Source organism: Haplochromis burtoni, unplaced genomic scaffold (genome assembly GCF_018398535.1).
Source record: "Haplochromis burtoni strain Fernald_Lab_line unplaced genomic scaffold, NCSU_Asbu1 Contig_266, whole genome shotgun sequence".
In the NCBI taxonomy this organism is placed as follows: Eukaryota; Metazoa; Chordata; class Actinopteri; order Cichliformes; family Cichlidae; genus Haplochromis; species Haplochromis burtoni.
Genome location: NW_024582627.1, coordinates 517,436 through 533,165, shown reverse-complemented (window position 1 = coordinate 533,165; position 15,730 = coordinate 517,436). Strand labels below are relative to the sequence as shown.

At 41.2% G+C, this 15,730-nt stretch overlaps 1 protein-coding gene across 1 annotated transcript; it reads left to right on the top strand.

Moving 5' to 3' along the window:
• Positions 1-5,785: 5,785 nt before the first annotated feature.
• lrrc8da (leucine rich repeat containing 8 VRAC subunit Da) lies at positions 5,786-14,122 on the top strand. The gene is made up of 2 exons (XM_005939362.3): positions 5,786-6,301; positions 10,723-14,122. Exon 2 carries the CDS (start codon positions 10,725-10,727, stop codon positions 13,212-13,214), a length of 2,490 nt encoding a protein of 829 aa, XP_005939424.1. The 5' UTR covers positions 5,786-6,301; positions 10,723-10,724; the 3' UTR covers positions 13,215-14,122.
• The last annotated feature ends 1,608 nt before the right edge of the window (positions 14,123-15,730 follow it).

Below are 15,730 nucleotides of genomic sequence, written 5' to 3'. Positions count from 1 at the left end.
AACAAGATTTTTTCTAGCACCTTAGATAAAATACTGGCTAGTGCTACTCAATTTAATAATAATAATAGATTGGATTTATATAGCGCTTTTCAAGGCACCCAAAGCACTTTACAATGCCACTATTCATTCACACACTGGTGGAGGCAAGCTACGGTTGTAGCTACAGCTGCCCTGGGGCAGACTGACAGAAGCGAGGCTGCCATATCGCGCCATCGGCCCCTCTGGCCAACACCAGTAGGCGGTAGGGTAAAGTGTCTTGCCCAAGGACACAACGACCAGGCCAGAGAGCCCGGGGATCGAACCAGCAACCTTCCGGTTACAGATACGCTTCCCAACCCCCTGAGCCATGGTCGCTCCAATTTAACAGCTGTGTCCTTTGTAACTGCTACAAATAAAATACATAGCATTGAGTCTGGTAGTTTGCCATGAATCATAAACCTTTAATGTCTAATTGTATGCAGGTTAAAGTTTCACTGTCATGTTTTTAATGTTTGTTTGTCTTTTATCTCTGACTGGAGGCGCTCATGTGGATCGTTTTGTGAGAAAGAAGAGTCATGGGCCCACTGTTCTTTACCAGACATGTTGGAGACAAGTGGTGATAATTGGCACTGTGCCTTTTCGTACTTGGAAGTGTTGGTGACTATGTGGTGATCTCCTTTGAATTTTTTCCTGTAAGAGAATACAGAGAGTAGGCCTACTCGAACCTTAGGGCTAACGGATCCACACGGCAGAAAAGCCCAGCAATATCAACAATCTCCTCCTATCCCGTTATCTCTGGTTTGTGTTGAGCCAGCTAACACAAAGAAATCGTGGCTATGTTGAACTTCACTATACCCCTCACATTGTCAGATAGACCACTAAGGCAAACATTTAACTACCGGCCAAACCAGCCTATGCAACAGACACATGGTACTGCATAACCTAATAAATACAAACCTCACATTGCACCAGACTGTGACACAAATTGTGACTGTGGTTAGCCTGTGTTGTAACACAAACCCATCAGTGCCTCAATGTTTGAGAAAAGTTAACTGAATCTTTCACACTTCTTTATTTAAAACAAATCTTTAAACTGCACAGTTTTCTTTTCATAAGAGGCAACAAAGGTCTGCCAGATTGCTGTCAGTTTGTCTGTGTGACTCAGTACCAGTCTGTGTAATAATTCTTTGGCATATGCAGGAAACCACAGTTGCAAAGACTCAGGTTTTGTGGTAGCAAAATAAGATAGACATCAGGATCTGAAGCAACTAAACCTGAGTGAGATAAACACAAATATAATTGTGTTTGCAACTTATATTAATGTCTGTTGCTTAAAGAAAATGCTTTCAGCTGCAGTCTGCAGCGACTGCATTTTCATTACATCAGCGCATAAGCCAGGACAGTCAGCGTGCATCAGGACAACACCAGATGGAGCTAAAAAATTAAAGCAGTGACTGAGGTGTGGAATATGCACGTGCTACGAGAGCTCGGCAATGCTTAGCATGATTACAGTTATTGATCATCATTCAGCATGATTTGGTTCAGATTTGCTTGAACAGTACCACGACTGTGAGACTGTAACTCTTTGATGAGTGTATACATCTTATATCTGCAAAGCATGGCTGATTCTGGCTCATTGAAAAAAAGCTTTTGCATGGTTATCCTACCAGTATGACTTTAAAAAGAAAAAAACAAAAGAACACTCCAATGTGTTTCAGCTGTTCAGGAAATGATACAGAGGACAGCTGTGCACTGCGAGATAATCTCATTTTTTGCTGCACAAATGATATTTGCCTGAAACATGGCCTCATGTGATGCGTTTATAAATCTTTTAATATGCAATAGCTTTATGAATATTTGAAAAATGTTATTAGTAATGATCAAAACAGAGGCAACGCAGAAACATAAAAGAAGACCAAGAGGAAAATGTCTCTCTTAATGGTAATTTAGTAACAATGACAAATATAACATACATACATGTGCAGAATTCAGCGGTCTGTGAGGTTTGTGACTGTGCTGGGGTTACAAAATGCCTTTCTTACTCAAGATCCCTTTAACCTTTGAAAATATCTTTCACTTTACACCTTCAAAACATTCCAGATTGTCAGGCTTAATGTGTGGCTTTAAGTGCTCCTTCAGCCTTTTCTCCCTGTTTCACTTCCCTAAGAATGGCTTCTTGACAGCCACACTTCCACTGGGACCATTTCTGATGAGGCTTCAGAGAACATTAGATGGATCAACTGAAAAGCCAGATGCACCTCTCATGTCCTGTGTTAGATTTGTATTGTTGATTGTCATTTATGCTTAGAAATATCTACTCATGTATGCTTAGAGTTTTATAATCAATGTCATGTTGGTAGTAGTAGTAGTTTGATCCTTAGTAGTCTGTGGAGACTCTGTGTGCCTCCCAGAGCACTCTGGCATGCACACACAACTTAAGGTCAGGAGAGAGGTTATATCTGCTCTTACTGATTTATGGTATAGGAGGACACCTACTCTGTATCTGGTTAAGTATAAGAGCCTTTTGTTTAGATGGACTGCTAGACTCCTGGCACCAGCTTTGGGGAGTCTTCACGGGGTCACATCTTGACCCCACACACACACACACACACACTTACACGACACACACAGACAAGGTATTCTTTGTCCACATGTATACCTATATGAAACGTCATATGTTAATGAACCTATGCATATTCATGTGACCGCAATAAAAGGAGTGCTACAGGGAACCTGGCTGAGAGTCTGACGGAGGTCACACAAAGAACTTTGCCTACTTGTGTCTTGCTTTTGCTGTGTAGTAAATTGTCTTGAACATTCCAGCGAATAGGTTTATGCTACAAACCTATCATACTTCACTGTGCAATACCTTTTGTGCATGTTACGGCCGAGACCGTTTTGGACGAGTGACAGGACTCAAACGCAGGACGCCGAACAGCTCGTAAGTAGATTTTAAAAATAAAGTTTAATGTTTCCACAAATATTCATAAACAAAAAGGTGAGAGTAGACAAGTACGAGTTCCACCACTAAAACTAAGTAATGATCTGGTCCGGGTCAGAGAGGACAGCTATTCCAGGGATTGGACTGGAAAGCAAGTCACATTTGATCCAGGAAAAGGTCGGGGTCACTGTAACAGAGTGCAGATGTTCAGATACGGATAAGGAGACATATGAATATGTTGCTGGTTCAGAATCCTCCTTCGTACTGCGTACTTGCCAAAAGAGGTCGGAGATGACGTAGAGGGGTGAGTAGTCCGGGTGTGAAATCCAAAAAACTCCTGGCGTGGAGGCAGAGAGGCAGGTAGGTAATTTGGGTAATAGCCTGTGGGACTGCCAGATGGTCCAGCATCCAAGTAGGTGCTCTTCGACAGGGGTTGACAGTTGGGTGTAACTAAGAGAGAGGCGCACAAAAAACAAACATACAGTGAGGCAAAGTGATTCACAAAATACATAGGGAATGATGGTGGTGGCCTGCACTGACTGATGTTAGCAGAGAATCTGGCGAAGAGAGATTGAGTACGCTGGCCTTATGAGTCCCCGGCTAAATTACCCACAGGTGTAAGCGATCAGCAAAAACACTGAGGCCCCTCCCCGGGGTGGAGACGCCGGCTCGGAGGGAGACACACTGGCACACACCCGGACCATGACAGTGCAATACTTTTGTTAATAGTCAATGGTGCAATAGACCTCAATACTTGAAATGTGCAATTCACTTGTATTTTTATTTTTATTCCTATTTATTCTATTTATCCCCTTCGTATATTTTATTTATATATGTCTCTGTATTATATATATGTGTGTGTGTGTGTATATATATATATAATATTCTGTAACTGTAACTTCTGTCGGTGCTGTGCTTTTGGAAACCGAATTTCCCAGAGGAACCCACCCGAGGGATTAATAAAGTTTTATCTTATCTTATCTTTTCTCCTGTGTGTTTTGAAGATTCAGCTAAAGAAATTAGAACAGATTGTAGGATTCTTGTGATGTGCCGCTAGTAACAAAGTGCCGAGAAATTGAACTTAAAATCGACACTTTGCTAAGCTGTCTGTTATGTGTGGACACAACTCATTTCATCTCTTGAGTCATTCAGGGTCATTCTGTATGCTTTAATGATTCATAACTAAAAAAAAAAACAAGAAACATCTGGCTCAATATTCAGTGTCTCAAGATAAAATACTGTTTCACCAAATTACTGGAATCACTGATCTTCTGTTATATTCAAATCTTTTACAATGGACCAAAAGTGCCCCCAAGCCTTTCAAATATTTTTTGTTTGTCTTTCAGTATAATCTTTGTCTTTCTAGTGAAATGTTTGCCTGACTCATGCTTTTTAATATCACTGATAGCGAAAACCCTTGAATGGGCCAGCTGTTTCTGTGCAGATTCCACTTGGAGAAATTGTTACAAATCACAGCATAATGACATAAAAATGGTAATGTGCTCAGTCTGCTTCTTTGTCTCAAACACATGCAGATGCACACAGGGTAACAACTACCTCAGGGCCTCAGAGGTTGTTATCCATCATTTTCCCGCTGCATCACCACATTATCATTCTTTATGACTGTCATATTACTACATTTTCTTCTCTAAGTATACCCAACAAATCTTTATTGATTGCATTCATCCACCAATCCCAAGCCCTCCCCCAGCACATAGCCAGCATTAGATTAGTTAGTCTAACTAACCAAAGGCTGAATTTCCCTCTCCACTTTGTGCGTGTGTGTGTTTGTGTGTGGGTGAGAGCTGTGTGTTTACAGTGCATGTGGGGGAAATTAACTGCCATAGAAACAGGTCTGTTTGTTTGTCTTTGTTGGTGCTTTGTGGCTTGAAAAGAAGCTGAATGTATGTTTATTTTTCCTACTTCTACACAGGGACCTCACCTGTATACATGCGCAGTTATTTCATATTTATTATTAATGCAAAGGCTGATGCAAGAGTGTGATGTTGTGCAGCACATTCTTTAGAAGGAGATCCATGTTGAATAATTTATGCCACTTGTAAGCCTCACCACACCGGCCATAATCCTCACCACAGTCACCTAAACGAAAAGAGGTTTGACATGAGGGCAGTGGCCAAATTTAAACCTTATGAATGGTTATAAAGGTGGTCATGGAGTGACTGGGAGTTGTGTAACAGCACTTTGTGAGATCAGAAGGTTAAGTGAGTCCACTTTCTTTTTTCATTCACTTCTCTTTGTGCAAACACAGCCATCACAAGATGGTGTTACTTACTCTGAGTAAACATTTGGCCCCACTGTAGAAATAATACATTTGATATACTCCACTGTATGGATTCTACCTCCTTTCTACAGAGACAAAAATATGCATCACTGTAATTCTTCTACACGTGTTTAAGTCAGGAACCACTTCCTCTTTTGCGCTTCTTCTTCTTCTTCTTCTTTTTTTTTTCTTTTACACACATCATGTACTCTGAGTCGTCTTTCTTTCATGTCTTTCTTCTCCTGCCTCCTCCTGCCCCCCCCCTCTCAGAGTACAGAAGTAGCGTGAGCACAGCTGCCAGCAGCCTTCGACCGGTTGAAACCTGTATGCATTGCTACTGAAAAGACACTTCCTCCACCCATCACCAGCCAGATCCAGAAAGAGCTGGAAATCAGGAATGAATCTGATACATAGTCACAGTAACAAAGTGTACCTCTGCCTTGTTTGTGTGTGTTTAAATTACCTTTTTACTGTAACTTAAGTGAAAGTGTACACTATTTGTAGAAAATACCACTTTTATGTTTCTCCTACCGAGTTGACGTTTAATTAAGACCAGCTATAAAACCACTCCACGCGACCCCTGTCGTGGTACTACTTGCACGGCCGTAACGCGGACTCGTACGGGCAGTGCTGCGGCCGGCCGTTGACCGTCTGTGACTTTTCCGGTTTTCCCCACCGCCACAGTGAACGCAGCACCAGGAGACGAACTGGTGGGTGGAGCATTCGGGAAGTTGCCGTGAACGCTATCCTCCAATCAGAAGCGCCCATCGCACGCGCAACAGCGGTTCGCGCAGCTCCATGTTGGATCAGTCGTTTTTTCTTAGAAATGTAGTGACCCGGAGGTGAGTTTGCGCTTACTGTCTAGTAACAAACGGACGGCCCCGGGCAGTCAGGCGGGTTCAGGTATGAGGGCTACCCGCCGACAGACCGCAGGGCTGCAAACGAATGTTTTCTGGAGGTTTGCGTGAGCGAGCAGCGTCATCCCTTTGCTTTGAAACGGGGCCGAGAAATTAGGTTAAAGACGCACCTGGAGAGGGGAGCGAAAAGTGGCATGCGGGGTGAAGAAGAAGTAATTGGATTGAGATAACGCCTCTCTGGCAGTAAGTATATTTTCTTCTCGTTATCTTTTCAACACATTACTAAAGGGATAAAAATAAATCGCTTTAATAACCCGCAACCTGTTGTTTATTGACTAACGGAGATAAGAGGCTGATGTGAATGTTTAACGCGGGGACACGTGCTGCTTCTCTTTTCTCACGCGTCTGGGTGAATCACCTGATCCCGCACAGCGGGCAAAAAAAGAAAGAAATGGAAAGAACCATCGCGTGCGCCAAAAAAAATCAGCGTTTTCGTCAGACTGTTGCAGAGATGACTGGTGTCCCATGTGGGTGCGCAGGTCTCCACGAGTTAAATACATCGTGGTGCCTGGAGCTGGTGTTGTAACCTCAAGTATGACCTAAAGTTCAGTCTGGCCATCTTTAAACTTCTGCTCAGTCCTCAATGGACTTGACTTGGAGCAAAGCGGCTGCTGTCACGTGGTGAAAGTCGTAATTCACCCTGAACCGAGTAGCGTTATTCCTCTACGAGTTTAATCAGGAAACTATCGCCACCACTAGCCCGTCCTTGATGCCAGGGCCGCCTATAATAACCGAGGGCCCCACCCTTTCCTGGGGTCCCCACATTCTCTCACGCAACACCTCCCCCCTCTCTAATCTGTTTGGATCTGTTACTTCGCCCATGTGTGAATGTGTGTGTGTGCATGGGTGGATGACTGGTTGTGTAAAGCGCTTTGGGATCCTTAGGGACTAGTAAAGCGCTATACAAATACAGGCCATTTATCATATGCAAAAAACTGGGGGAGGGCTGATAATGCAAGCTCCTTGTAGCTTTGCCACAGTTTGATAAAGATTACTCACTCCGCTTTGCAAGGATATAGAATAGAATAGCCCTTTATTGCCACTGTACATGTACAATGAAATTATGGGTGCTCCATGCCAACTGTACAGGACTAAAACATAAATAGTAAAACAGCAGGAACAAATGACACACAGAAGAAATGTATACAATCAAGAGGCATGTATACAAAACAAAAGAGACATATAATAGAAATAAATATAACTATATATTATCTATAGGCTATCACAGTTGCCACTAACAACAATTAATGGTGATTCCCGATGACTTCACAGTGGTGTACTAAGAAGCAACGTTTCGCATCATATGCTGAGCTTAAAGTCAGAGACTTCTGAATACCTGTTCAATCAATAAAAGTAATTTCACGAATTCCACGTGTACTTTTTTAGGCTGATGTAAGTAACCTGTAATGGTCCAGTTAAAGTTTGAAAGCTCTAAAGTGCATCCGGCATGTTGGAATTAAACATCAGCCCTAAGGGTGTACTCAGTTAAAATAATAAGCTTCAATTAAAAGTTTTATTTTACGGCTCTGTGACACAAAGCTCAAGATTTTTCTGCAGTGTAAATCTCTTTGTTTGCAACAGCTTTGCATTTTACTGCTGTTTTTATACTATTTGCAGATTTTTAATCACCATTTTTGCTCATTACACGTTAATGTCTCTGATTGGAGTAGGTTGCACTCACAGGGATCATTTTGTACGGAAGAAGAGTCGTATGATTAAAAAAATGCGCATTTTTTGTGAGTGTGCAAAGAGCCTGAAGCAGAAAGCCTGGCTCACAGAAAAAACGGAGATAACCATCATCATGATACCCTTTCTTTCTGACTGGGATTTGCATTTTAGATTTTGTCCAGCAAACTAACACAAAGAAAGCCTAGTTGTGTTGAACTTCTTTTATAGTACACTGCTGTTTTATTTACAGCCACAGATTTCCCAAACATATGTCTTAGCTAAAATATATGGTTAATAATGTGGCACTATGACACAACACCATTCTAATAATGACTAGACAGCCAAGCTATTAGTGTGACCGCATCTAATAGTGCTAAGTCATAGTGGTAGCTGTAACAAAATGCGACCTCTCATTCAGTATTTCTTTCTATGTTCATTCATTTCTATGTTAAATCCATGCAGTATGTTAAAACAATTGGATATCATAGTTTAAAAAAAATTAAACAGCATTTTCTTTATGGGCACACAGTAAAAAGTAGAACCAGCAATCCGATGTGATCAATGGATGCATTAGGCCACACCAAAACTACATGCACAATCCTTCGTACAAACATTTGACTGTCAATTTTGTGTTCTTACTGTGGAAACTGAGGGAAAAACACGTTAACAGTAATGACGTCTGAGATGGTCATTCATGTATGTGACTGTACTAAATGCTGTATATGCTGAATAGAACTAAAAGCTGAGTGAGTAATGGTCAAGGGATTACCTCGTGGCCGATACACAGACAAGCTGTTAGCCTTAGTTAAAACATCCTGTAACATGTAAGGCTGTCACGCTAAGTGAATTTTTAAATTGCAAATTACTATTCGTACCTCTAAGGAAAGACTTGTATATATCTGAAGGATGTTGAAACATTCAAAGCAGATTAACTGCTGATTTGAATGCAGATCATATTATGATGTTTTAGTGTGTTTTCCAAACTATGTAAAAAGTGCAACATTCACTAAGTAAGAGAACAATTTTCAATGCATCAGTAAAGGAAATGCACATCTGCCAAAGGTCTTAGTGAGTAAGAACACTGGTGGATTTGGGGCTTCATCAAAGGACTCTGTTCCAAAAACAGCATGTTGTAATATGTCTGGATTTAGCACAGTTTTGGCCTGGTGCTTAAACACTATGAAAAGGAAGTGAGAGTTCAATGTAGTTCACACCATGATAAAATGATAGGGCACTTTAATACTTGTAGTCACTGATTCATGGCTCATGTAGCGGGAGGATAAATGTGTTACTCCAGCAGACTTAGCTGAATGCATGAAATCAGTCTCCAGTTTGGTAACTTGCTATGGATTTAGATTTGTTTTATATGGAGGAGGCCATGATGGAAACAAATTAAATACTGGGACTTTATCTCCCTTCCGGTCTTTTTTTTTTTTTTTTAAATTTTTTATACCTGTTGTTTATTTTTCTCCTTATAGGGGCAAACATATGTTGCTCAAGCTTTTCTACAACTTTGTGCATTCCCTCAGGAATTTTCTGACATTTGAGAATCCTTATATTTCTGCTAATATTATTATTTCTTATATTGAGACAGTGATTGTTATCATCTCACTGATAAATTCAAAAACTGGAGTGAAAAAGTAGCTGAGCATGTATAGGAGGAATCAACAGTATTGAACAGGCCAATCACAATAGTTACGGCGTAGGTTTTAGATTTCCTGTTGAAGCATAAATCCACATCAACTTTGTCCTCTAAACAAAATGTGTCAAGTTATTTTGGAAGGTTTTTGTTTTGTTTTTTGTTTTCTTACTCGGGCTGCTCATGACAAGAACTGAAAGAGGACTTAAAATATCTCCAAGATGTCCAGCTGACAGATTGGCTTCAAATATCTTTACTGTCAGTGGACCCTGTGCAGTTGTTATGTCCATTAGTTCCCAGCAAAATGTCAGATTTTACAAGCATGGGATATCATACCAACATACCGTTTGAAATACTAATATTAAAGTAGTTGGACAGAGTCATCTGTTCTTGCAAAAGGACACAGGGCATAAGTACCACAATATCCTGCACTCGTGTCATAATTTCCTGTTGCATGTTTAACCCTTTTTCTATTAGTATCTGATCGCCACGGTTCGCTAGTTTTCAGGGTTTTCTAGTTGGCCATAGTACCTGGTACCAAGTGCTAAAATAGTACCTACTTGGCCACCGGTTCTAAGCGATCCAAGTAGGTACTAAAATGTGACATCGTCAGACTGCATGTTAGCGACTGGCTGGTCAGTGGTGTCACTCAATGAGTTTCTTTCTCATGAAAATCAAAACTGCCACACGAAAAGCCACAAACTGAGCAGTAGCTATATCATCGCTTCGACGGTCATCTTTGTTGTAGCCTTCGTGTCACATGCTAATTATGTCAAGGGATGCACGGATGGGTTGCTGTAACAATGACCACGCACATTATGTGGTACTCGATTGTAATAGAAAACCAGTTGAGTTTTGGCGAGCTGATCTGAGTAGGTTTTAATGGAAAAGGTCCTTTTGTTGGACCACAGTGTTTACAAAGGCTATAGTTAAATGCATCTCATAGCACTGCTGCACCTCAGTGATCATATCACAATGTGTCTTTGTGGTGGTATAAACTTTGTGGTGGTTTAAGCTAAAAGTCCCGAGACACATCTGGTTTAAATAGGGTTACAGGTCTGTAGGTTTTATAAATATTCAAATATCATGTTTTATGTGACAGGCATGGTGCACACCCCAAATACAATCAGCTTTCATTAACGATCATGATCATGATGAGGATGAACTAGAAAAGTAACTGACCAATTTATAAATAATCAGAATTAATCAGTTAATTGTTTTGTTCAAGTTTAGTGCCAAAAAACCATAAAATAAATAGTATAAGTAAAATTAATTGAGTTTTGTCTCTTTGTTCCAGCGATGTTCACTCTCACTGAGATTGCATCCCTGAACGACATCCAGCCAACATACCGCATCTTAAAGCCATGGTGGGACGTCTTCATGGACTACCTGGGTCTGATCATGCTCATGCTGGCCGTATTTGCAATGACCATGCAGATCACCAAGGACCAAGTAGCTTGCCTTCCATATATAGATAATGCAGAGGAAGCCTCAGGAACAAGCTCGTTGCCCCAGCAGAGACCTGAGGATGTAACCTCATCCACCAGAGCCCCTGTAGGAACAACCATCCCACCGGTCACTAAGGACCTAACGGATGAAGCGGTCAGTAAGATTACTGCATTACAAGCCCCTCCAACAGGGGTCAAAACAAACCTGGACTTTCAACAGTATGTCTTTATCAACCAAAAGTGTTACCATGATGCCTTGCCCTGGTATTCCAAATACTTTCCATACCTCACCCTCATCCACACCCTCATTCTCATGGTCAGTAGCAACTTCTGGTTCAAGTACCCCAAAACAAGTTCGAAGATTGAGCATTTTGTTTCTATTCTGGGACGGTGTTTTGAATCTCCTTGGACAACAAAGGCTTTGTCTGAAACTGCTTGCGAGGACTCTGAGGAAAACAAACAGAGGCTGACCGGCACCTCTTCAGCACCAAAGCAGGTGTCTATAGAGGGGAACGATGACAGCACAAATGTGAGCCCATCCACACCCATGCTTGGGGTGAAATTTTCTGCAGATAAGCCTATTGCGGAGGTCCCAAGTAGCATGACGATCTTGGATAAAAAAGATGGGGAGCAGGCCAAAGCTCTTTTTGAGAAGGTGAGAAAATTCAGAGCCCATGTGGAGGACAGCGATTTTATCTACAAGCTTTATGTAGCACAGACCATTGTCAAATCTGTGAAGTTTATTTTGATATTGTGCTACACTTCAACCTTTTTAGCCGAAATAAAATTCACACATGAATGTAAGCCTGATATAAAACATTTAACAGGATATACAAAGTTCTTTTGTACACACAACATGGCTTTCATGTTGAGCAAACTGCTCGTCACCTATGTGGCATTGATAATGATCTATGGGATGACATGCTTGTACTCTCTCTTCTGGGTGTTCCGGCGACCCCTGAAAGAGTATTCGTTTGAGAAGGTCAGGGAAGAGAGCAGCTTTAGTGACATTCCTGATGTCAAAAATGACTTTGCATTCCTTTTACACATGATTGACCAGTATGACCAACTTTACTCCAAGCGCTTTGGCGTTTTTCTGTCTGAGGTCAGTGAAAATAAGCTAAGGGAGATCAGCCTCAACCACGAGTGGACTTTTGAAAAATTAAAGCAGCTTGTCACGCGTAATGCACAGGACAAGCAGGAGCTGCACCTCTTCATGCTCTCTGGACTCCCGAATGCAGTGTTTGACCTCACAGATTTGGAAGTGCTAAGACTGGAGCTGATTCCTGACGTGAGGTTCACTGCAAAGGTCTCCCAGATGACCAGCTTGCAAGAGCTGCATCTTTGCAACTCTCCGGCCAAAGTTGAGCAGACGGGCTTTGCTTTCCTCCGTGACCATCTCCGCTGCCTTCATGTCAAGTTCACCGACGTTGCCGAGATCCCGGCTTGGGTTTATTTGCTTAGGAACTTGAGGGAGCTTAACCTAATTGGCAACCTGAGCTCAGAAAACAACAAAATGATTTGCCTGGAGTCCATGCGAGATTTGAGGCATTTAAAGACGCTATGTCTGAAGAGCAACCTCACAAAAATCCCCACAAACATAACAGAGCTTTCTCCGCATCTGATTCGGTTAATGGTTCACAATGATGGTACAAAATTGCTGGTCCTAAACAGTTTGAAAAAGATGACAAATCTGATTGAAGTGGAGCTGCACAACTGTGAACTTGATAGGATTCCCCATGCCATTTTCAGCTTAACCAATTTACAAGAACTTGACCTGAAATCCAACAATATTCGAACCATAGAGGAGATCATCAGCTTCCAGCACCTCAAGAGGCTGACGTGCCTTAAACTGTGGCACAACAAAATAATCACCATTCCAGCCACCATCGGCCACATCAAGTCTCTGGAGGCTCTCTACCTCTCTCACAATAAACTGGAGACCCTCCCTGCTGCCCTGTTCACTCTGCCCAAACTGCGACACTTGGAGGTGGGCCACAACTCCATCTCTGTGCTTCCTCCAGATGTGGGTCTCCTCCACAACCTCCAGCACTTGGCCATCAACTCCAACAAGCTGGAGGGGCTGCCCAAGCCTCTGTTCAGATGCACCAAGCTTAAGGTGCTGTGTCTGGGACACAATGCGCTCACGACGCTGCCAGAGGCTGTGGGTCAGCTAGTCCAGCTCACTCAGCTGGAGCTCAAAGGAAACTGTCTGGACAGACTGCCTGCCCAGTTAGGAAATTGCCGCCTGCTGCGCAGAAACTGCCTAATCGTGGAGGACCATCTTTTTGACACACTGCCCGTGGACGCTAAAGAAAGTATCAGCCGAGAAACCTTTTAGCACAAAAGCCACCTAAAAAGACGGATAGCTTCAACCATTATTTTTGTATTGTATTATCCATGCATTTCTTGATTAGTATTTTTAGGCTGTCTTAGTTGCTTCTGTTTAAATACAGCATAAGAAAACAGAGCTTTTGTTATTGCGAAGTATGTATCTAATGCAACATTGTTATTATGCTTTTTTGATAGCTTTGAGATATTAAAAATCCAGCTTCTTTGTATATTATTCTATAGACCAAAACCATTTCAGTGGCACATTATATACATTTGTCATTATTGTTTTAGGTACTCAGGTATAAATGTAACCATTGGGAACAATCTTTTTGCCTTAACTGCTGCTATTTGTTTGTTTTGTTTTTTTTACAGCGAGGGCTTTCACAAACAACAGGACAAAAATTAATAATTTATGATTTCTTGTCAGATTTCTTTCTTTTTGTGTTGAAACTATCAAGGTACTTTTTAACTTGTTGAAATCAAGTAACCAGTGTATTTTTTTTTCTTCATACCTATGTAGCCGAAAGAATTTGAGTTGTAAACTCAGGTGGAGACCAGAAATGAACTTTTACCCCACTGTAGTAAAGATTGTATATGAAAGCCTCCAGTAATTCATTTGCACATTGAAACCCTAATGATGTAAAGATTGGTGAATGTCCTGCTGAGAGAACTAATAAAAGGGAAATCGGTTGACTAGCTTTTGAAACCATGTTTTGAAGTGTGATTTGAATCTGTTGTGTTGAGCTACTGGTCCCACATGTCACAATCATGTAAAGATGATGACATCTGCCTTCATTCTTGTCAATGTACTTCTGTGTAGGCCTGATATACGTGTTCTTCAGAGCTGCTGTACCACCTTGATGAGCCTCTGCTCAAAGTTCACATTTTTATTGTACAATAAAACAACAGTCCAGATTAACGTCTAATGATTATCGATCACCTTCAGGTTCATGACACTTGCTGCTGTCCTGCAGTGAAATCTGTAAGTTTGGAGATTATTCTTTTAAATATGTAAGGTGGATTAACAACAGTTTAAAACTGTATCATTGGAAAATGAACAGATTTTCTTTCAAAATTGACTTTTTTTTTCCCCACTTGTTTCCACTTTCACTGTTCTATTCTTGGACTTGAGTCACAGTTCAAAATGATCCTTACACTGGGCCTTGGTACAACCCCCTGACTTCAGCCTATAAAACCATCATCAAACTTTGTTCTAACTGGTTTTAAATAGAAGCTTCAATCAGCAGTCAGTCTGGGAGTGTTTTCTTAGCCGACCATGAATTGTGTAGCAGAAATCAAGACTCGTCAGAACAGGAAATGTTTTTCCAATTTTTTTTTGTGTGTAAATTGTGTGTAGACTCTGTTTTCTGTTCTTAGGTAAAAGGAGTGGCTCTTAGTGTTAAGTTCTGCTGGTGTAACCCATCTCTTTCACAAATGTGCCTTGAAGGTTGCTCTACTGCATACCTCGGTTGTAACGCTTGACTTCATGTCAGCTCATTCTCCTCCATCCTCTGGCACCAATAACCGTGCCACGATCAAAGTCCCCTATCATCCCCATTCGGTTTGCTTAACCATGTCTACATGAATATACCACAGGTGTACCTATTTAAAAACAGTATATACTTATAATTTTAAAAATAAATAGAATTTTAATACACTTCAAGTTTGTCACTGGCTTAAGTGTTATATTGACACTAAACATGCTTCTTATTGAATATGGTGTTGTTTGATCATCCCCCTTTTTTTTTTTAACCCCCTGGCATAAGTTTTTCACACTAACAAAGCTCCAAAAAAACTTCCCAAAAAATACAAGCTAATGGCAAACTCAAGTGTTTGTGTTTAATCCAACAAACCAGTAGGGAGATAAACCTTTTAAGAACAGTCTATGATTTATTCGAAGTTAATTTGGATTTTCTTTCTGACCTGGCTCACACTTGTTTCTGTTTCTCGTTGGATTCGCAGCAAAAAAGATCATGGCTGCAAACCTCCTGATTCTAATGGAGCTGTCCTGTATGAAGTACATCAGTTTCCTCTCACAGTTATTTCAGGTTAATTAGTGATTCTAAAATGGTACTCGTAGATGTGAGTGGTTGTCTGCCTCTCTGTGTTAGCCTTGTGAAGATGGCCAGTCTGCCCACTGTTTACCCATCTCTCACCCTGTGACAGTCCCCACAGCCCTGAAAGCAGTTAAGAAAATGAGCACAGGGACAGCAGAAAATATACAGGAAGAACCAAAAATATTAAGGGTGGCTCGTTCTCAGTAAGTATTTCATTCCAGCTTTTTATTATACCCTTGTTTGTTTCACTCTACATTTTTCCTCCTGGAAAAACAGTTTTTTTCCCCCTCCACCCTTTTCTGCTTCCTGTCTGCAGCAGAAACTCAAGAAAGATTTAAAACGTCCCTTAAGGGCTTGAGTACAAAGGCCCCAGAGTCACGGCTCTTTTGTTAATGTTGCCAAGAGACAACTGACAATGTTACATTGACCTCAGCAGTTCCCAAGTAATGGTATGATCCCAGTGTAC

Coding starts and splice junctions, on each gene's coding strand:
- lrrc8da (XM_005939362.3), top strand. CDS start 10,725: ATGTTCACTCTCACTGAGATTGCATCCCTGAACGACATCCAGCCAACA.